Below are 22,297 nucleotides of genomic sequence, written 5' to 3'. Positions count from 1 at the left end.
CACCACCAGTAAGCAAGGAAACACTGCTGCCTCACAGCGCCAGAGGCCCGGGTTCAATTCTCGCCTCAGACAACTATCTGTATGGAGTTTGCACATTCTCCCCGTGTCTGCGTGGGTTTCCTCCGGGTGCTCCGGTTTCCTCCCACAGTCCAAAAATATGCAGGTTAAGTGAATTGTCCAAACTAAAATGCCCGTAGTGTTAGGTGAAGGGGTAAATGTAGGGGACCCTCTTCGGAGGGTCAGTGTGGACTTGAGAGTTCAGAGTGGATCATGTGCTGCACTGCTTCCACACTGCAAGTAATCTAATCTAAATCTAAATGTGCCGAACCAGAGTGGCCAGTGACAAGCGATGCCCTTCACATCAAAGGGCAATGCTGTGTGATCAAACAGTGAAGGGAGGGCAGGGATTAAGTCAAAATAGAGTTGGAGGGGGAAGATATTCCTCTTTTTTTCCCTTCCTTTCAGAGCTAATGCGCCTGTTTTTTTTAAAACCCTCACTACTGCCTAACTGCGGTAGTGCTTATTCTTTCCCCAGCACCATGTTGTGTGTGTGCAGGTGTAAGACACAGCGAGAGACATAACGTGTACGAATCTTTATTCAGTTTCCACCACCAGAAAGAAAAGAAACACCTGAGTGGCCAATGACAAGCAGTGCTCTTCACATCAAAGGGCAATGCTGTGTGATCAAACAGTTAAGGGGAGGGCAGGGATTAAATCAAAATAGAGTTGGAGGGGGAAGATATTTCTCTTTTTTTGGAATTTCAAGTAATCAAGTTTTATTTGTATTGTACAATTCTATTCACATTGTCCACAATCAACAATGGTAATAGTAGAGGATGGCTTGCCACCTTCACTGCCACATTTCTCCATCATCTCCACGACTTCATAGCCTTTTACAACTTTACCAAATAGGACGTGCTTCCCATCCAACCAATTAGTTTTCGCGGTACATATAAAGAACTGTGACCCATTTGTATTTGGCCCAGCATTGGCCATAGACAGGAGACCAGGTCCAGTGTGCTTTAATTGGAAATTCTCATCAGCAAACTTCTGTCCATAGATGGACTTCCCACCAGTGCCATTGTGGTTTGTGAAGTCACCACCCTGGCACATGAATCCAGGAATGATTCTGTGGAATGTCGAATTCTTATAACCAAACCCCTTCTCATGAGTGCACAGTGCACGGAAATTTTCTGCAGTTTTTGGGACCACATCAGCTCTGAGCTCCATCTGAGCCCCGTTTTCCTGCTGTTGATGGCGATGTCCATGAATACGCACGGGTTCCTGTTCGCCATGACGCCTCATGATATTTCTTTTTATCTGTCAGCCAGGGCTCCCTGATTGGACCAGATTAATAGCCGCAATTTCGGAACTCATATTCTACGAGGTCCAGCTGACTGACCTCGTTACAATCACTACACGAAAGATAAGTGCAGAAGGTCATCAATCTCACACAGATATCCATCTCAAGTGAATATAGCTCGGCGTAGCACCTGCCTGTCCCTGTCAGTGAATGAAATTTGTAAATGAAGTGCAAGCAATTTTGTTGACATGGTGTTGAGTACTCTTTTGATCATGCAAAGTCAGTAGTAAATTGCATTTCTTTCCATAGATTGACGCATTTCTTGCTTGCACACTATAATGCTGTAATTCACACAACTGCATGAGGCTGTCACATCCTTTCGGATTAGGAGACAGACAGCAAGATGGATGAACTGCTCTTTTGCCTCAAGGACCAGAGTCATTTTGTAAGGCGAGTCTAAAATGCTTTTGTTTCTGTTTTAGCTCATTGGCAAACATGGTGACTTCAAAGATGACAGACCACACAGACTTGAGTGTTCTATTAATGTTATCCAGGAGTCCTCAGATGGGAAGGACAGTCGAATAACATCTGACATTCTTCAATTTCTGGACAGGGAATGTTGACCTGCAGCATGCCACAGTCTTTACATTTGTGTGAATTCCATGGTTGTGCCTTTACCCCTACTACTGAGAAGTCACTGATCAGCATTGCAATCTGTTTATGTTGATGATTGTATTACCAACACCACAGTTCAGGGCAAAGTCCACGCTGTATACAAAGTTCCACTAACCATTGCCAAAGCCATCACCTCCAAGGCTTGATTACCAAGTAACTCTGTCTCATCCTACCCTCACATTAAAGTTTCCCATGTGACAGATGCTTCAAAATGTTGCTCACAAAGCAGTGAATAAAGCATAATGAAGTATCCTGGGCTTTGTAAAGAGATGTATGTTTTCTAAAAGCCAGGAAGCTACCATAGTCCATGTATTGCAGAAAAAGGTCATTTGGTCCATTGAGCCTGCACTGACACTCTAAACAGCATCCCACCCAAACTCAGCCCCCTATCCTATCCGTGTATTTATCATGGCTAACTCACCTAGCCTACACATTCCTGGACACACTGGATAATTTAGCACAGCCAATCCACCTAATCTGCACATCAATGGGCTGCCAGAGGAAGACCAAACAGACAGTCACCCCTGAGGGTGGAACTGAACTTGGGTCCACGCACGGTGAGGCTGCAGTATTAACCACTGTGCCACCCAATACACTAATTGACTGGAATAAAGGGCCCAATTCTGGGCACCACTCTGGGCTCCAAAGTGACAATTTTGGAGCAGAAGCAGAAGAGTTATGAATAGTTCCAAGATGAGGGACTACAGGAACCTAGGCAGACTTCAGAAACTGGGGTTGGTCTCCTTAGAACACAGGAGGCCAAGTGCACATTTGATACAGATGTTTGAGTTTTGGAAGGTTTGGATAGAATAAATAGACAGCAGATGTTTCCAGTGGCTGAAGATTTTGGTAGCCAGAGCATATTTTAAAATGCCAAGCACCTGGGGGGTAAATGAGTAAAATCATCTTAACGCCAATGAGTGGTGAAGGTTAGAATTTACAAGCTGGTAGCGTGGGCGAAACCGATTCAAAAGTATTTTCAAAAGAGACTTGCAATAAAAAAAATCCAGTAAAGGAAACAAATCATGAGGCCTGAAAGAGTCACAAACAGACTCAAGGGGTGAAGGATCACTTGCTATGCTGCACTATCACTCTTTTAGCACAAAACTATTTTGAATTGTATTTGAAAAATAACTATTTCCAAAAAATGAAGGCGGCCTCAGGTGCTGAAAACAAGTTATGTATAACTCTTATTTATTATGTGGATCAAGCTGGTCCTGAAGTAGCACAGTACAGGGGGTGAGGAATTACTTGATTAATTTGATCACAGAGTATCACATAAATATTTTTAATCCTGCTAATGTAGAGCATCTGTGAATACTAGAAACATGCCCCCTGCGAAATCTGCATTTGACCTTTAAAGGACATGACAGTAAATTTCAGTCGCATAACCTCTTCAGAGGGATGATACGGAAAACAATTAAGCAAAACTCTAAATGCAAGCTAGAGACAACTGAAAGCCAGAGAAAATATAGCTCATTCATTATATTGCTTAAAGCTGAATGACATAGCATTCGAGCCACAGCCAGATGCTTCACTGAGGGGACTTAATGACTTGTAATGTTGGAATACATGAAGAGCCACGACTAAGATCACATGTTAGTATCAAGTGTCTGGAAAGAAAACCCAGACACTCCCACAAACTTCTCATTTTCTATGGGCGTCAAGGAAAATGGAGAGCGCGTGGGAGGATGGTGCTGAGAGACAGGATCAGTCACATCATGTTAAAAGGGCTCGTTGGGCTGAACCGTCTACTTTGCTTCCATTTTCTGTATTTCTAAAACCTGTCGACAGAGGATTTTCCTCTCTGGAGTAGTATGACAAACTATAAAAGGCATTTGATGAAATTTAAAGGAGTTTTGCTCAAGATTTTGATTTTCACACTTTTTCATTGGGTTTCTATAAAAAAAGAAAATGATATAGGTAGCAGAAATCCAGTCTGTTTTTCTGCACTGAAATGCACTTGTGAAAAAGAATTGGATGAAACGTTGCTGAGACTAATCCACTGCAGCTTTCACAATTGGAGTCACCGCTCATAGGGTCTGAGAGGACTCATGTAGGATTAGAATGGGATGGACAGTTAGAAGTCATTTGATATTCATATTCACCAATAAAAAAGCATAACTGACAGCAACCGTCTGGCCGACTAAACTTATTTGACATTTTCAACAGGAATACCTCAAGGCTCCTTTGTCTGTGGCCACCTTGAATTTTGCTTCAATGCTTTAAAATGGATAGACCACAGCATGCAGCAAACGGTTTCTAAGCAGTTAATTTAAGACTTGTGAAGGCAGCTCGATAAAAATTTAGGAACATATAACTCCTGAAGCGACAGCATCTGTAGCACACCAAAATGTTTAAATGTATCCTTGCTGTAAGTGTTTTATGGACATTAATATCTCACCATCTTATGCAACAGCATGTCATTCGACCCCACTGTGAGCCAGCCACAGTTATGGAAATAATTTTTGTTAGAAGCAGCCAACATTAGCTCTTAACTCTTGCAAGCTAGACAGCTAAGGCTGTAAGTGGGGAAATCTCTGCCAATGAATCAAGATCGTGTAAGACAAGAGATCCACACTGCTCAGAACCATCGACTTTTCATGGTCCATACATAATCAGAGCATACTTGCACATTTCATTTTCCCAGAGAAAAGAGCTGTGCATATTCTCACAATTCCCACTTCATAAATGAAAGAGCAAACCATTTTCAATTGCATCCAGCATGCATTCTACTCTATTGTAGAAATGATCACACAATACTTTACCTGGGGTGGCCATCTGTCCTATTTAATACTGATTCATGATTGGTACCAATGTCTTTTATGCCTATATTTTTATTTTTCAAAAATCGATGAAAATTAATTTGCAAACTTTGACAGAGGTAAAATAAAGGTTGACACAGCCTCACCTGTCTGTAGCCTATCATGATCATTCTGACCAAAACGATGTTGATGTGGGTGCCCAATGATTCATCATGGTAGATTTCATCAACCTGTAACAAGAGAACCAAATGATCTCAAGTTGATAGAGTATATAGAAGTAAACACGCAGTTGTTAGGTAAGCTACATGTAAGTGATTCTTAACCACACCTTTGTGCTTAATTCTATGAATCACACATCCATTGTTGAGGCTTTACTTCCATACATTGTCCCTTGATACTCAAGCTGTTAGTTCTAGGCATGCTAAAAATGGGACACAAGAGAATGCCTTTTTCTCTGTAATTAACAACATTGCTTAATTTTGAAATTTCAACTTTTGGCGAGTGATTTCATGAGTTGGTTATTAATTAAGCTGTTTTCGATGGCTTGGAGATCTCTGGGAATTTATTTCTATGTTTTCGAACATTGCACTTCATACATGATCATTTGTAAAACTGAGATTCATAGAATCAAATCCCTACAGTGTGAAAGCAGGCCATTTGGTCCATCAAGTCCACACTGACCCTCCAAAGAGCAACCCACCCAGACCCACACCCTTCCACATCCCTATAACACTGCATTTCCCATGGCTAATCCAACTAGCCTGCACATCCCTAGACACAATTCAGCATGGGCAATCCACCTAACCTGCACATCTTTGGACTGTGGGAGGGAACTGAAGCATCCAGAGGAAACCCAGGCAGACATGAGGAGAATGTACAAACTACATAGACAGTCGTCCAAGACTCGAATTAATCTCGAGGCAGCAGTGCTAACCACTGAGCCAGTGCACTGCTTTAATTAGACAATAGACAATAGGTGCAGGAGCAGGCCATTCAGCCCTTCGAGCCTGCACCACCATTCAATATGATCATGGCTGATCATTCCTAATCAGTATCTGCTTCCTGCCTTATCTCCATACCCCTTGATTCCACTATTCTTGAGAGCTCTATCCAACTCTTTCTTAAATGAATCCAGAGACTGGGCCTCCACTGCCCTCAGGGCCAGTGCATTCCACACAGCCACCACTCCCTGGGGTGAAGAAGTTTCTCCTCATCTCTGTCCTAAATGGTCTATCCTGTATTTTTAAGCTGTGTCCTCTGGTTCGGCACTCACCCATCAGCGGAAACATGTTTCCTGCTGTCAGAGTGTCCAATCCTTTCATAATCTTATATGTCTCAATTATATCCCCTCTCAGTCTTCTAAACTCAAGGGGATACAAGCTCAGTCGCTTCAGTCTTTCAGTGTAAGGTAATCCCTCCATTCCAGGAATTGACCTCGTGAACCTACGTTGCACTCCCTCAATAGCCAGGATGTCTTTCCTCAAATTTGGAGACCAGAACTGCACACAGTACTCCAGGTGTGGTCTCACCAGGGCCTTGTACAGCTGCAGAAGCACCTCTTTGCTTCTATACTCAATCCCTCTTGTTATGAAAGCCAGCATGCTATTAGCCTTCTTCACTACCTGCTGTATCTGCATGCTTGCCTTCATTGACTGGTGTACAAGAACACCCAGATCTCTCTGTACTGCCCCTTTACCTAAATTAATTCCATTGAGGTAGTAATCTGCCTTCCTGTTCTTGCCACCAAAGTGGATAACCATACATTTATCCACATTAAACTGCATCTGCTGTGCATCTGCCCACTCACCTAACTTGTCCAAGTCACCCTGTAATCTCCTAACATCCTCATCACATTTCACCCTACCACCCAGCTTTGTACCATCAGCAAATTTGCTAATGTTATTGCTGATACCATCTTCTATATCATTAACATATATTGTAAAAAGCTGCGGTTCCAGCACGGATCCCTGCGGAACCCCACTGGTCACTGCCTGCCATTCCGAAATGGAGCCGTTTATCACTACCCTTTGTTTCCTATCAGCCAACCAATTTTCAATCCAATCTAGTACTTTGCCCCCAGTACCATGCGCCCTAAGTTTACTCACTAACCTCCTATGTGGAACTTTATCAAAAGCTCTCTGAAAGTAATTGTGAAGATTGGAAATTTTAATTCAACATTTTACAGCCCAACACACTTGGAGTTGCAAAAATAATACTCAACTCAGTCACTTCTGACCCCCAAATCAGGCTCAATGTAATCACCAGAGAAATACAGTCAGTAGCCAATGTTGTAAAGGATTTAAAGAGCTAATACTACTTATCAATGATTCCTTGACTACCATCGAATAAGACTCAAAGAGTTTAAGACTCAAAAGGCTTGCTTGATTCTTAAAACTCCAGTTTTTTTGCATTGCTGATCAACAATGTAGCGGGGAGCGGGTGGCATAATAGTACGGTCACTTGCTTTGTAATCCAAAACCTATGAGACATGGGCTCAAGTCCAGCCATGGCAAACGTTGAAATATGAATCAATGAAAAATCTGAAATTAAAAGCTTGGCCTAATAGCGACCATTGCTGAAAAATCCACCTGATTCTTTCATGTTCTTTAGGGAAGGAAAAATGCCATTCTTATCTAGTCTGGTCTACATGTGACCACACAGCAATTTGGTTGACTCTTAACTGTCCTCTTAAATGGCCTTTGTTCATGTAGCAGTTACGGATGGGAAATTAAAGCTGGCTTAGTTAGTGATGCCCACAAAGCAATGCAAAAAGGTCCTTGGTAGCACATTGAATTAATATTCTGACAGCTAGCATTTCAGCTTCAACAATTCGCCTGTAAAGGGAGTCATGGAAACATTTACTGATTTCACAGTAATAGTAGTGGACAATGGAACACCTCGAGTAACTATTTCACATCCGAGGAGCAGGACAACTGACATTTTGGGCAAAAGTCCTTCTTCAGGAATGAATGATCCATTCCTGATTAAGGGGCTTTTGTCTGAAATGTTGACTTTCATGCTCCTCGGATGCTGCCTGACCTGCAGTGCTTTTCTAGCACCACACTCTTGACTCTACTCCAGCATCTGCAGTCCTCACTTTCACCTAGCTACATGTCAACTCAAATAATGAAGTGGAGGCGTCAGACACACAAATGTAACCATATACTATTTTCTTTAAATGAAAGGTTAAGCACCCAAATTAAACTGATGCCCACCGATAAGTGACTTCGAATCATATACTACTGAAGAGGTCCTTCAGCCCACTGTGACTGCACCAACTAAAAATTACTCTTCATCTACACTTTGCAGCGTTTGGCCCATAGCCTTGGATGTTACAACATTTCAAGTGTTCATTCAAGTAGATTTTAAAGGTTGCGAGGTTTCCCACCTTTCCAGGCCAGATACCTGCCTCCCCCGAGAGAAAAAATTCCTTAAATCCCCTCTAAATCATCTGCCTTTCACCTTAAACATATGGCCCCTTGTTACTCACCCTGCAAATAAGGAGAACATTTGCTTCCTTTCCACCCTGTCCAAACCCTTCACAATCTTATACACCTCAGTCAGGTCCCTATTCAGCCTTCTCTGCTCTAAAGGAAACAATTTGAGCTTCCCCAGCCTCTCTCCACTGCAGGCACTATCCTGGTGAATCACCTCTGCATTTCTTCCAGTGCAATCAGATTCTTTTTAATGTAACTGAGGTGTACAAATTAATGTGGGGCGAAGATGGAAGAGACAAAATATGCAAAAGATAAGGCTGAAGCAGTTGCAGCAATCTTCAGCCAAAGTGTCAAAATGCCAATCTATTTTGGCTTCCACAAGTAGTGCCCAACAGATGAACAGTCTTCAGCCAATTCCATTTGCTCCATGTGATATCAAGAAATGATTGGAGACACTGCAAAGGCTATGGGCCCTGACAATTCCAGCAATAGTACTGTAGACCTGGGCTCCAGAACTTGCTGTTTCTTCAGCCAAGCTCTTCCAGTCTGGTTACTACACTGGCATCTATCCGACAATGTGGAAAATTGCCCAGGTATGTCCTGAAAATAAAAAGCAGGACAAATCCAACCTGGCCAATTACTGCCCCATCAGTCTTCTCTTGATCATCAATAAAGTGATGGAAGGTGTCATCAACAGTGCTATCAAGTAACATCTGCTCAGCACAACCTGCTGAGTGACACCAAGTTTGGGTTCCACCAGGGCTACTCAGCTCCTGACCTCACTGCAGCCTGTCAGCATGAATGCATCCAGGCCACTCATTTGGAACATATGGCTCAGTTTAGCTGACAGTGAAATGTTGCCTCAATACCAAACGTGATAACCTGTTAGAAAAGGCATCAAGGGAGATATTACAGCTATGAAACTCAGAAATTGGAGCATCATTCAGAGCACGTATTTACTGGAGTCGATGTGGACAAACCCAGGATTGGGTAAAGCTCAACTACCTAGCTGCCCCTAGACTAAGATACCAGGAAAATAATAAGTATATCGAAGATTCTATTCACTATAATGGAAAGAAAGGGAAATGAAATGTGACACAATGTGCATCTTGGGGGCAGCACAGTGGCTCAGTGGTTAGCACTGCTCCCTCACAGCCCAGGGACTCAGGTTTGATTCCAGCCTTGCGTAAAGTCTCTGTAGAGTTTACACGTTCTCCCAGTGTCTGCATGGGTTTCCTAAGGATGCCCCAGGTTCCTCCCACAGGCCTAAGATTTGCAGGTTAGGTGGACTGACCAAGCTAAATTGCCCATAGTGTCCAGGGATGCGCAGGCTAGGTAGATTAGCTATGGGAAGTGCATGAATAGGGTAGAGGGTGGGAGTCAGTGGGATGCTATTCAGAGAGTCAACGTGGACTCGATAGGCCGAATGGGCTGCTTCCCCACTTTAGGAATTCTATGATTCTATGATCTGTTTAAGTAATAGCCTTGACTGACACTTGTGCTTCCCGACAGGGTTGTGAAACACTATGAATGAAACTCTTAAATCGTTGTAATTTTTAACACATTAAACATGACATCAGAGCATTACTATTTTAGTTGGTAATCATAATGTTGGCTGCAGAAAGAACACAGGGAAAAGGATTATGTGCAGTCATTGCTCTTATAAGCCTGAATTCTCAAGCAGCTAACAATCTAGCACTAAGAAAAAAACAAGTAACTGTTATGCTTCTGCCTCCTGCAAAATTTATAAGATTTAAATAGTCATTTGGTATCGCGGAAAAAAACCCCAAACCTTTCTATTTTATACTCATCAGGACAATTGCAAGAATATCAAAGTTAAGGGAAAACATCATTTATACTTAATGACAGCAGGTTGCTGATAAATTGGCAAGTGAACTCTGTTTGGTAGAGGCGTTACCATAGAGAATGCACTGATTAATAAAGTCTTAGAGTCATAAGCACAAAAACAGACCCTTAAGTCCAACCAATCCATGTCGAACATAATCCCAAACTAAAGTAATTCCACCTGCCTCCTCCTGGGCATACACCTCCAAACTTATCCTATTCATGTACTTATCCAAATGTCTTTTAAATGTAGTAGCTGTACCACATCCCCTCAGGAAGTTCATCCACATGCAAACCACCCTGTGTAAAAAAAAACTGCCTCTCATGTCTTTTTAAAATCTCTCTCTACTCACCTTAAAAATGCGCCCCGAGTCTAGAAATCCCCTATCCTAGGGAAAAGACAATTACCATTAACTCTATCTATATTCCTCATCATTTAATAAACTTATATAGGGTCACCTCTCACCCTCCTACGCTCCAGTGAAAAAAGTCCCAGCCTTTCTTTATAACTCAAACTTTCCATATCCAACAATATCCCAGCAAATCTCTTCTGAACTCTCTCCAGCTTAATAATATCCTTCCTATAACTGGGCGACCAGAACTGGGCACCGTATTCCAGAAGAGACCTCACCAATGTCCAGTACAACCTTAATGACTTCCCAAGTCCTATACTCAAAGGACTGGGCAATGAAGGCCAGTGTGTCTATATATGACGCAAACATCGAAGAATTATGTACCTGCACCCCTAAGTCCCACTGTTCTACAACACTACACAAGGACTTACCATAATTGTATAAGCTCTACCCTTATTGTACCTAAATACAAGACCTTACATTTATCCAGCTTGCCCTCCATCTATGTTTTTCAGCCCACTGACCCATTTGATCAAGATCCCTTTGTAATCTTAGATGATGACTGCTGAGCAAGAAAAGCTTCTTTCTCAGGACAATGCCCTGACCAATCCAAGTCAACTCATCTTGTTTAGAATTTAAACAAAGTTGGTTGTCAACTGTCAGTCATTACAGGGTGTACTCTGGGCGGGGACTTCAAAGTACATCGACAAGAGTGACTTGGAAGCACTACTACTGACTGGAGTGGCCGAGTCCTAGAGGAATCAGCTGCTGAACAGAGTTTATAAAAGGTGGTGAGGGAACCAACAAGAAGGTAAACGTTACATGAATTGTTCTCACTAATTTACCTGTCACAGAGGCATTGTGCACTACACCATTGATAGCAGTAACCAATGCACAGTTCTTCCATCTTTGCATTGAAGATTACCCATGTAAAACCAAGAAACATCTGAATGCTCAGGCTATGGTCGATGATGACATTCTGACAATAGTACTAAGGACGTGCTGTCAAGAATTAGACACACCTCAGCCAAGCTATTCCACTGCTGGTACAACATAGGGATCCACCTCTTCATTTTGAAAACAGCTCAGGGATGTGCTGTCCACAAAAAGCAGGACACATCCAACCTGGTCAACTGCTGCCCCATTAGACTGTTTTTTATTATTGGCAAAGTGATGGAAGTCAATAGTGCTGTCAAGCATAACTTGCAATGACACTAAGTTTAGGTTCTACTCATCTCCTGGTTTCATACAGTCGTGGTCTAAGCACGTAGCTCACTTTTTGCCTTCCTAAAGCTTGTCCACCCAACATCAAGACACAAGTCAAGGAGTGTGATGGAATTTTCCCCATTTGCCAGGATTGGTGCAGCTCCAACAACACTCAAAAAGGTTGATATCAGTCTGAAAGCAGTCTGATCGATAATATTTTAAAATTATATTTAGTTTCTTCTATCACCTAGAAAAACAGCATGTTGAAGGCAGAGATATTTTACGTCTTAACTTGCAAGAATCACAGAATCCCTACAGTGTGGAAGCAAGCCATTCAGCCTATTGAGTCCACACTGACCTCCGAACAGCACCCCACCCAGACTCACCTGCCTATCCTTGCAATCTTACACTTACCATGGCTAATCCATGTCCCATGGTCTGTGGGAGGAAACCCACGCAGACACAGAAAGAACATACAAACTCCACACAGACAGTCACCTGAGAGTGGAATTGAAATCATGTCCCTGGGCTGTGAGGCAGCAGTGCTAATCACAGACACCATGCCGCTCCAAGTAGCAGTATAAAGTATTGACATTTTAACCAAAAATAACATAAAGCTTTTTTTCAGTTAAACAAAAACGAACCTTACTGAGAATAGACGTAAGGATAACCATTCCTGAAGAAAAGTCAGCATGGAAAAGCAACAATGCACTATAAAGGAAATCTCTGACAAATTGCTTCAATATTCCTCATTACAGGCATGCGTAAGTGTGGGTGCAGTGAAATAAATGTTTTTTTTAATACATTGTACCACAAAATTTAATTAAAAAGAGTTGTAACACAAGTATATTACTACGTGTGGTATTCCTCATTTCGTGCTTTTAACCAAGGGGTTCCTACAGCTAAGGTTGTTTCTGCTTGCTGTGACAAACTCTGTGCAAAACGCAAACACAAATATGACCAGGAAGGCAGAATAAACGATGACCTTTAGTACAAGGTCACTCATGAATACTTCAGCCCCATGAACAATCAAGTTTTCTTTATTCTCAAATGAGAACATCCTGGCTTTATTCCTAGTTCAACGGATGTGTGACTCATAACTGACACTAGGGTAGGCACGTTGCAAAGAAATTGAGGCTTCGCTATCACATTTGGCGCATTTTTAAAAACAGAGATTTTCTGGGAAACATCTTGGTCAGGATGAGAACATCAGAATATGGAAGAATAGCTCAAAGTTCTTTTGCTTAAATCGAGTATGATGTCAATATGGAAAGTTCAGAGTGTTCATTATTCAGTAATATTATGCAAGGTTGTAGCAAATGAATCCAGTCACAGCTGGTGTTCACTTGCTGTGAAATGAAACAACTTAACAAATAGTCTTGTTTTAATCATGTGCAAAAAAGAACCCTGCAATACAAATATTCAGGTAAATCATCAAAACATTAGAGGCTGAGAAACTAATCATAAAAGTTACTAGAACACTGCTTTTTTTGTGTTTGGAGGACTAGAATATAACAGATAGAAACTATTTTGCAAATATAAAAAGTCTTGATTAGGCAATTCCTGGAGTATTGCAGCAAGCAATGTCATTTGAGAACAGAATATCTGGAGTCCAATGGGAGGAACAAGAGAAAATTCCAATGATTAAATTGGAAGGGGAAATGTCTAGGAATTGCATTTTCTGAAATATGGGAATCAACTAGGACTAGGAACATCATCCCTAAGTTTGATCTGGACCTTTCAGTACAATATTCAATAAACATTTTTACACTCAAAGTTTTTACAAGTTTGGAATTTAACTTCAGATCAACTATTAATTTTAAATCTGAGATCAATAGATTTTTGTTGACCAGAATTACTATGGGAGAAGTCTAAAGGAGGATTAGAGTTTGATCACAGATCTGGAATAGTCAAATGGATGGTACAGAGATGGTCTACTGCTGTCCTTACATTTCAGTTCAGATCACAAGTGATACAAACATCATATCCCTGGATTACCCTATTCTATAAATAAATATTGGGCAGTACAGACAATATCGAAGCATCAAATGCTGTAACATAAATGACTGTGACTACTGTATGCAAGAGAATAGCAAGACCCTGAATTGTAACAGCAATAAAGCTTTCAAAATCTTGATAAATCACCTTAACCAGATAGACTACACTGCAGATTCTAAGGGAGAGAGCTGAAGAGATAGTGGAGCTGTTAGTGGTGATCTTTTAGGAATCGCAAGAGTCAGGGAGGGTTCCAGAGGATTGAAAATCGCTAATGTGACATGCCTGTTTAAAAATGAGTAAGGCAAAAGACAGAAAATTATAGACTAGTTAGCCTAACCTCGGTCGTGGGGAAGATGGTGGAATCCGTTGTGAAAGATGAGATTTCTGAATATTTTGGAAGTGTATAGTAAATATGGCAAAGACAACATGGTTTCATCAAGGAGAGGTCATGCCTGACAAATCCACTAGAATTCTTTGAGGAAGTAATGAGCAGCTCAGACCAAGTACAGCCAATGGATGTTATCTACCTAGACTTCAAGAAGACCTGAGACAAGGTGCCACACAGGGGGCTACTGAGTAAAATAAGGGCCCATGGTGGCAGAGGCAAGGTTCCAGCATGGATAGAAGCTTGGTTGCCTGGCAGAAAGCAAAGAGTGGGAATAAAAGGGGCTTTCTCAGGATGGCAGTCAGTGACAAGTGGTGTTCCACAAGGCTCAGTGTTGGCACCACAACTTTTCACTTTATACATTAATGATCTAGATGAAGGAATGGAGGGCATTCTGGCTAAGTTTGCAGAAGTTACAAAGATAGATAGAGGGACAGGTAGCACTGAGGAGACGGGAAGGCTGCAGAAGGATTTGGACAGGTTAGGAGAGTGGGCAAAGAAGTCGCTGATGGAGTACAATCGGGAAAGTGCAAGGTCATGCACTTTGGTACAAAGAATACAGGTGTGGACTATTTTCTAAATGGTAGAAAATTCAGAAATCTGAGGTGCAAAGACTTGAGAGTTCTAGTCCAGGATTCTCTCAAGGTAAACTTGCAAGCTGACTCAGCGGTTGGGAAGGCAATGCATTTGGGATGGCATTTATTTTGAGAGAACTTGAATATAGAAGCAGGGATGTACTTCTGAGGCTCTACAATGCTCTGGTCAGATCACATTTGGAGTCTGCTGCACAGTTTGGGCCTGATATCTCAGGAAGGATGTACTGGCCCTGGAGTGTGTTCAGAGGGCCAGGTCATTGAGTACATTTAAGACTGAACTAGATATGTTCTCGAGGGTCATGGGAATCAAAGCTTATGGAAGAAAGCGGGAGAGTGGGGTTGAGAAACTTATCAGTCATGTATGAATGACAGAGCAGACTCAATGGGCTGAATGGCCTAACTTCTGCTTCTATGACTTGTGATCTTATGGTTCTGCAGCCGATTAGTTGACTAATCCAACATATAAAAATACATTGCATTTTAAGATAATGGAGGGTTTGCAAAGGTATCTGTCACTTCGAAAGCAGTATTGTAATAAACCATGCAAAACAACAATGTTGTCTTATATCTTTTGCATGCTGAGTCACCAAAACTTTATAAGTTTATGATGAGGAATGTAGTTGCTGAAATGAGTGTATGCATTATATCAACGCATGTGCTGTTCAATCACTAGGATTTCAGTAATGCATTACGGCAGGCAAATTCAGTTGTGCATCATGATACCTAAACATATCACAGTATAATTGTAGATTTTCTCTGACCAATGTAGGGGCCTTTCAGGAAACTGTACGTAATTTATGTAATAAAGTGTAGAATTATTGGCCATGTTTCTGTGCATAATCTGAAAGAAGATAACAAATTAATAATATCAAATTTAAAAAGTCCAAGAACATCTTTTCAGAATTCTTTCAAGTTTAATAATATCTTTCCTATAGCAGGGAGAACAGGATTGAACACAGTATTCAAAAGGTGGCCTCATCAATGTCCTGTACAACTACAACAGGATGTCCCAAAACCTACATTTATTGCACTGACCAATGAAAGCAAGAATGCCAAATATCTTCTTTAACACCCTGTCAATCTGCAACTTTCAAAGAATTATGAATCTGCATCCCTAGTTTTCCTAATCTCGCCCCCCCCCCACCCCACCCCACCCCACCACCATTAAGAGTAAAAGTCCTGTCCTGGTTTACCTTACTAAAATGCAGCACTTCACATTTAGCTAAATTAAACTCCCTCTGCCACTCCTTGGAACATTAGTCCATCTGACCAAGGTGTACTCTTAAGTAACCTTTTTCAACGTCCACTACACCACCAATTTCGGTGTCATCTACAAACTTACTAAACATACCTCCTACATTCACATCCAAATCATTGATATAAATGATGAAAAGCAGTCGAACTAGCACTGAGCCTTGCAGCACATCGCTGGTCACAAGCCTCCAGTCTGAAAAGCAACGCTCTACCACCACCATCTCATCGACTTTCAAGACTATTTTGTATCCAACTGGCTAGTTCCCCCAGATTCCATGGGATCTAACATTGTTAACCAAAGGCAGAGGTAAACTAATTCTTGATGAGCAAGTAAGTGAAAGGTTACCTGTTGTAGGAGGGAATGTGGAGTAATCAGATGAGTCATGTTTGTGCTGAATGGTGGAGCTGTGTTGAGAGGCGGAGAGATCTCCCACTGTTCCTAACTTGTGCACTCATGTGTTCAATTTTATCTTAAATGCAACAATTCACATCAACCACTCTTGGTAGCATTCTCACCAGTCTCTGGAAAAGGGCTTTAGAAACAAAGGTACAGAATACAAAAAACAAAGCAGCTGAAATTTTATAAACCACTGCTCAGCCCAGCTGGAATAGTAATTAGAATTCTGGACACCAAATATTTCAAGACTGTGGAGAAAATACAGAAGTAAGCTTGTCAGTGTGACGCCAGGAATGAGGGACTTGGAGACTGGAGATGGAGCAGGGGAGGCTGGTGGCATAAGTGTTTCAGACAGCTAGCACAGACATAATGGGTTGGATGAAGCATTTCGTTCTATTGTTATGATCCTTCTGCCAGCTGGAGCAAAACACTCAAAATACGGACCTTGAGTCAGATGAGATTCAAAGATCCAAACTTGTGTCTACCTAGTGCCAAGATATCACTGACTTACAATCTGTGACTGAAATCACACAGAAAACTCGGTTGATTTAGCTTGGGTGAGTAATGGGTGTCTCTTGGTTGGTTCCCTAAATTCCATGTTGCCCTGTGAGGATCACAGAGTTCCACATTACTGAACTGAATGTTCGCAAAGGCCAAAACGTTCAATATTCCAACCTATAGAACCTCTCTCCAGAGAGAACAGCAGATACAGCACAGGTTGATGCAGCTAACAGAGATTACATAGAGTCATAGAGATGTGCAGCACAGAAAGAGACCCTTCGGTCCAATCCATTGTTGCCGATGAGATATCCCACCTGCCAATCTCGTCCCACCTGCCATATCCCTCCAAACCCTTCCTATTCACATACCCATTCCGATAGGAAGGAGACCAGAATTGCACGCAATATTTCAATAGTGGCCTAACCAATGTCCTGTACAGTCGCAGCATGACCACCCAACTCCTGTACTCAATACTCTGACTGATAAAGAAAAGCTTACCAAATGCCGCCTTCACTATCCTATCTACCTGCGACTCCATTTTCAAGGAGCTATGAACCTGCACTCCAAGGTCTCTTTGTTCAGCAACACTACCTAGGACCTTACCATTAAGTGTATAAGTCCTGTTAAGATTTGCTTTCCCAAAATGCAGCACCTTGAATTTATCTGAATTAAACTCCACCTGCCACTTCTCAGCCCAATGGCCCATCTGATCAAGATCCTGTTGCAATCGGAGGTAATCTTCTTCGCTGTCCACTACACCTCCAATTTTGGTGTCATCTGCAAACTTACTAACTATTCCTCTACGCTCACATTCAAATCATTTATGTAAATGACAAAATGTAGTGGACCTAGCACCAATCCTTGTGGAACTTCATTGGTCACAGGCCTCCAGTCTGAAAAACAACCTCCACTACCACCCTCTGTCTTCTACCTTTGAGTCAGTTCTGTATGCAAATGGCTAGTTCTCTCTGTATTCCATGAGATCTAACCTTGCTAATCAGTCTCCCATTTGAACCTTGTCGAACGCCTTATTGAAGTCCATATAGATTATATCTATCGCTCTGTCCAGTTTGTGAGACATGATTTTCTACGCACAAAGCCATGTTGACTATCCCTAATCAGTCCTTGCCTTTCCAAATATATGTACATTCTGTCCCTCAGGATTCCCTCCAACAACTTGCCCACCACCGACGTCAGGTTCACCACTACTCTATAGTTCTCTGCCTTGTCCTTACCACTTTTCAACAGTATGATAAAAGTTCAAAATCACTACAGAGGAGCTTAAAACAAACAGTACTCGGTCACATGGTGTCCTGAGATTGTTCCAATGTTGAACTAGATCACCTACCACCTCCACTGACTGCCTTCCTGCACTATCACTGTATTCTTTAATTCACTTAGTATCCAGTCTTAGTCTTGACTATATTTAACAATAAAGTATCCACATCCTTTGTGGTAGAGAATTCCCACAATTAGGAATTAGCAATAATTAGAATATCTTTCTCCTCAGCTCAGCCCTATTATATTCCATATGATTGGCCATTTACAAACAATCTCTTATTCCACAGCCGTGACTTCTTGTCACTGGCCAGGGGCACCACTTTGTGGAAAGCATATGGTGTTCCTCAACTGTAGCTCCATAAAATCATGAGGTGGGGGGGTGGTCAACTGTAGCTCCATAAAATCATGAGGGGCACGGATAGGGTAAATAGTCAAAGTCTTTTTCCCAGGGTAAGCAAGTCCAAAGCCAGAGGGTATAGGTTTAGCATGAGAGGAGAAAGGTATAATTTGGACTAGAGGGTCAAACTTTTCCACACAGAGGGTGGTGCTTATAGGGAACAAGTTACCAGAGTGAAGTGGTGGAGGCTAGTACAATTACACATTAAAAAGGTATCTGAATAGTTACATGAATAGGAAGGGTTTAAGAGGAATATGGGCCAAATGCTGACAGTGCCTAGGTCAGTTTAGGGTATCTGGTCGGCATGGACGAGTTGGAACGAAGGGTCTATTTCTGTGCTGTATAACTCTGACTTTAATATGAAATGAAATTTGACTTTTGTTATATTGCCAGTGCATATAAGTCCACCGACTGGTAATATTGGTGCTCTTATCCCAACGGCACCTCAAAGGCCATAGAGCAACATATCTCCCAAATCGATGCAGCCTTGAATTATAAACACTTTACAGTTACTTTGTACATCGTCATGTTACATCCTCAGATGCTAATCAGTGCACTTAGTAATGGTAGACATGATGCTGTAGATTATGCGAAAGCAGCTGCATATTCTCATGCAGTTTTTATCAATGAAAGTTGCATTTAATACGTCTGGTGCTCTTGGAACTTAGGATTGTCCAGGTAAATTTACGAAGACTAATAATTTTATTTGCAGCTTTTGAAAATTCATTTGTGGGATCTGGGCATCGGCAGCACTGATAGCCCATCCCTATTTGCCCTTGAGAATGTGGTGGTGAGCTGCCTTCTTGAATCATTGCAGTCACTTGCTGTGGCTTGACCCACAATGCCAGTAGGGAGGGAATTCCAAGATTTTGAACCAATGACAGTGAAGGAATGGTGGTATATTTCCAAGTCAGATGTGGTGAGTCTAGTTAAGTTTCTGGTCAATGGTAACCCCAAGGATATTGATAGTGGGGGATTCAGTGATGGAAATGTCGCTGAATGTCAAGAGGTGGTGGCTCGAGTGTCTCTTACTGGTGATGGTCATTGTCTGGCATTTATGTGGCGCAAATGTTACTTGTCAGCCCAAGCCTGGATATAGTCTTGTTGCATTTGAGCACGAGGGACTGCTTCAGTATCTGAGGAGTCGCAAATGGCGCTGAACACTGTGCAATCTGCGGCAAACATCCCCACTTCTGACCTTATTACAGGTCATTGATGAAGCAAACGAAGAGTATTACAGAGATGTCCTGGAGCTGAGATGACTGACCCTGCACAACCACAAAATCTTCCTTTGCACCAGGTAGGACCCTAACCAGCGGAATGTTTGCTCCCAATACCCACTGATTTCAGTTTTGCTCGGGCTTCTTGATGCCATACTCAGTCAAATGTGGCCTTGATGTCAAAGGCAGTCACTCTCACCTCACCTCTGGAATTCAGTTCTTTTGTCTATGTTTGAACCAAGGCTGGAATGAGGTCAGAACCCTGGTGAACCCAAACTGAGTATCACTGAGCAGGTTATTGCTGAGCTGGTGCTGCTTGATAGCACTGTTGATGACCTCTTCCATCACTTTACTGATTGGGTGGTAATTGGCTGGTTTGGATTTGTCCTGCTTTTCATGTGCAGATGTACCCGGGACTTTTCCACATTGCTGGGTAGATGCCAGTGTTGTAACTGTTATGGAAGAGCTTGGCTAGGGGAGTGTCAAGTTCTGGAGCACACGTCTTCAGTACTATTGCCGGAATGTTATCAGGGCCCATTGCCTTTGCAGTATCCAGTGTCTCCAATCGTTTCTTGATATCACATGGAGTGAATCGAATTGGCTGGAGACTGATATCGGTGATGCTGGGGACCACTGGAGAACCCAAGATGAAGATTGCTGCGAATGCATCAGCCTTATCTTTTGCACTGATGTGCTGGGCTCCTCCATCATTAGATGGGGATACTTGTAAATTGTTTACTTGTCCACCACCACTCATGACTGGATGTGGAAAGACTGAGTGGGGGATATGCTGGGCCATGAGGTTACAGATTGTGCTGAGAGTACAGTTCTGCTGCTGCTGATGGCCCACAGCACCTGACGGATGTCCAGTCCTGAACTACTAGATAGGTTCAAAGTCTGTGCCATTTGGCACGGTGATAGTGCCACACAACACAATGGAGGATGTTATCAATGTAAAGGAGAGAATTTGTCTCCACTAGGACAGGGCGTGGTCACTTTTGCCTATACAGTCATGGACAGATGTTTCTGCAGTTGGCAGATTAGTAAGGATGAAGTCAATTATATTTTTTCCTCTTGTAGGTTCCTTCACCACCTGCCGCAGACCCAGTCTAGGACCCAACCAGCTCGATTAGTAATGCTGCTGCCGAGCCACTGTTGGTGGTGGACATTGAAATCCCCCATCCAGAGTACATTTTACAACTTTGCCACCTTCAGTGCTTCCACCAAATGTTGTTCAACACGGAAGAGCACTGATTCATCAGCCGAAGGAGAACGGTATGTGGTAACCAGTAAGAGGTTTCCTTGCCCCTGTTTAACCTGAAACCATGAGACTTCAATGGGGTCCGGAGTCAATGCCCAAGACTCCCAGGGCAACTCCCTCCTGACTGTATCCCACTGTGCCTCCACCTCTGCTGGGTCTGTCCTGTTGGTGTGACAAGACATTTCCAGGGATGGTAATGGTGGTGTATGTGGTGTTATCTGGAAGGTATGATTCCATAAGAATGTCTATGTCAGGCTGTTGCTTGACTAGTCTGTGAAATAGTTCTCCCAATTCCAGCACGAGCCCCCAGATGTTGGGGAGGAGGACTGTGCATGGTTGACAGGGCAGTTAGTATTTTTGCCGTTGTCTTTTCTGGTTCCAAGGTCGATGCCAGGTGGTCCATCCGGTTTCAATTCTTTGTTGTGACTTTCTAGCAATTGATACAACTGAGTGGTTTGCCAGGCCATATCAGAGGGCAGATCAGAGTGGTGCTGGAAAAGCACAGCAGGTGAGGCAACATCCGAGATGCAGGAAAATAGATGTTTCGGGCAAAAGCTCCTGCTCCTCGGATGCTGCCGAACCTGCTTTACCAGCACCACTCTGATCTAAACTCTGGCTTCCAGCATCTTTAGTCCTCACTTTTGCCCATATCAGAGAGCAGTTGAGAGTCAACCACACTATGGGTCTAGAGTCACACGTAGGCCAGACCAGGTAAGGATGGCAGATTTCCTTCCCAAAAGGACACTAGTGAACCAGATGGGTTTTTCCAACAATTGAGAATGGTTTTATGGTCAACAGTCAACCCTTAATTCCAGATTTTGTGGAAACTACTTATGCACTGAAATACTCATAATTGTACAATCTTTCTATTCCTTCAAACACTGTCTTTAGCTGCTGTAACTTGGGTGGGTGAGCTAATATTCACTGTTCCCTGAGCCATCATAAATGTGAAAATGGTAATTTAGTTACAAAATGCTCAATTTACCTAATTCAGGTTAAAATTAAGCCATAAACCAGAAATAACTATTTATTGTAACCAAGCTGATTTTCTTAACCAATGGTATAAAAAAGGAAAAATTGCAAATTATGACTAGATCACTTATACTTCATCCCTTTTAAATTCTCTCTCTCACACACACACACACACACACACACACACACACACACACACACACACGAAAGAAACAGATAAGAGACAAACATTGGAGTAGAGAAAATGTATACTCAGCAAACCCCAGTTCTGCATCACCAGTCCGGATCACAAAACCTTTTGACACTTCAATGATACCACAATATTATCTGCAGAGCCACAAACAGTCTTGAGTTCACTGGTGATTAGATGGATCACAGTTGCTTCTTTACAGTGAGAGGGAATAGAGGCAGAGACGCTAATGCAGCCGTTTCTGGAGGTTTCTCCTTACTT

General features: G+C 42.3%; 2 protein-coding genes across 6 annotated transcripts in view; both read right to left on the bottom strand.

Moving 5' to 3' along the window:
• LOC132835030 (A disintegrin and metalloproteinase with thrombospondin motifs 14) overlaps positions 1-22,297 on the bottom strand; it is a 207,828-nt gene that overhangs the window by 74,596 nt on the left and 110,935 nt on the right. For all 5 annotated transcript variants that reach the window (XM_060854286.1, XM_060854287.1, XM_060854285.1 and 2 more), the window contains one exon: positions 4,890-4,973. In XM_060854286.1, the coding sequence (XP_060710269.1) occupies positions 4,890-4,973 (84 nt within the window). The remainder of the gene's footprint in view (positions 1-4,889; positions 4,974-22,297) is intronic.
• On the bottom strand, positions 760-1,299 carry LOC132835032 (peptidyl-prolyl cis-trans isomerase-like). The gene has a single exon (XM_060854290.1). The coding sequence runs from the start codon at positions 1,228-1,230 to the stop codon at positions 796-798; it is 435 nt and encodes a 144-aa protein (XP_060710273.1). The 5' UTR covers positions 1,231-1,299; the 3' UTR covers positions 760-795.

The sequence above is a fragment of the Hemiscyllium ocellatum genome, chromosome 43 (assembly GCF_020745735.1).
Source record: "Hemiscyllium ocellatum isolate sHemOce1 chromosome 43, sHemOce1.pat.X.cur, whole genome shotgun sequence".
Lineage (NCBI taxonomy): Eukaryota > Metazoa > Chordata > Chondrichthyes > Orectolobiformes > Hemiscylliidae > Hemiscyllium > Hemiscyllium ocellatum.
The sequence above is the reverse complement of the archived record's forward strand: the minus strand, read 5'-3'. Positions and strand labels throughout refer to the sequence as shown.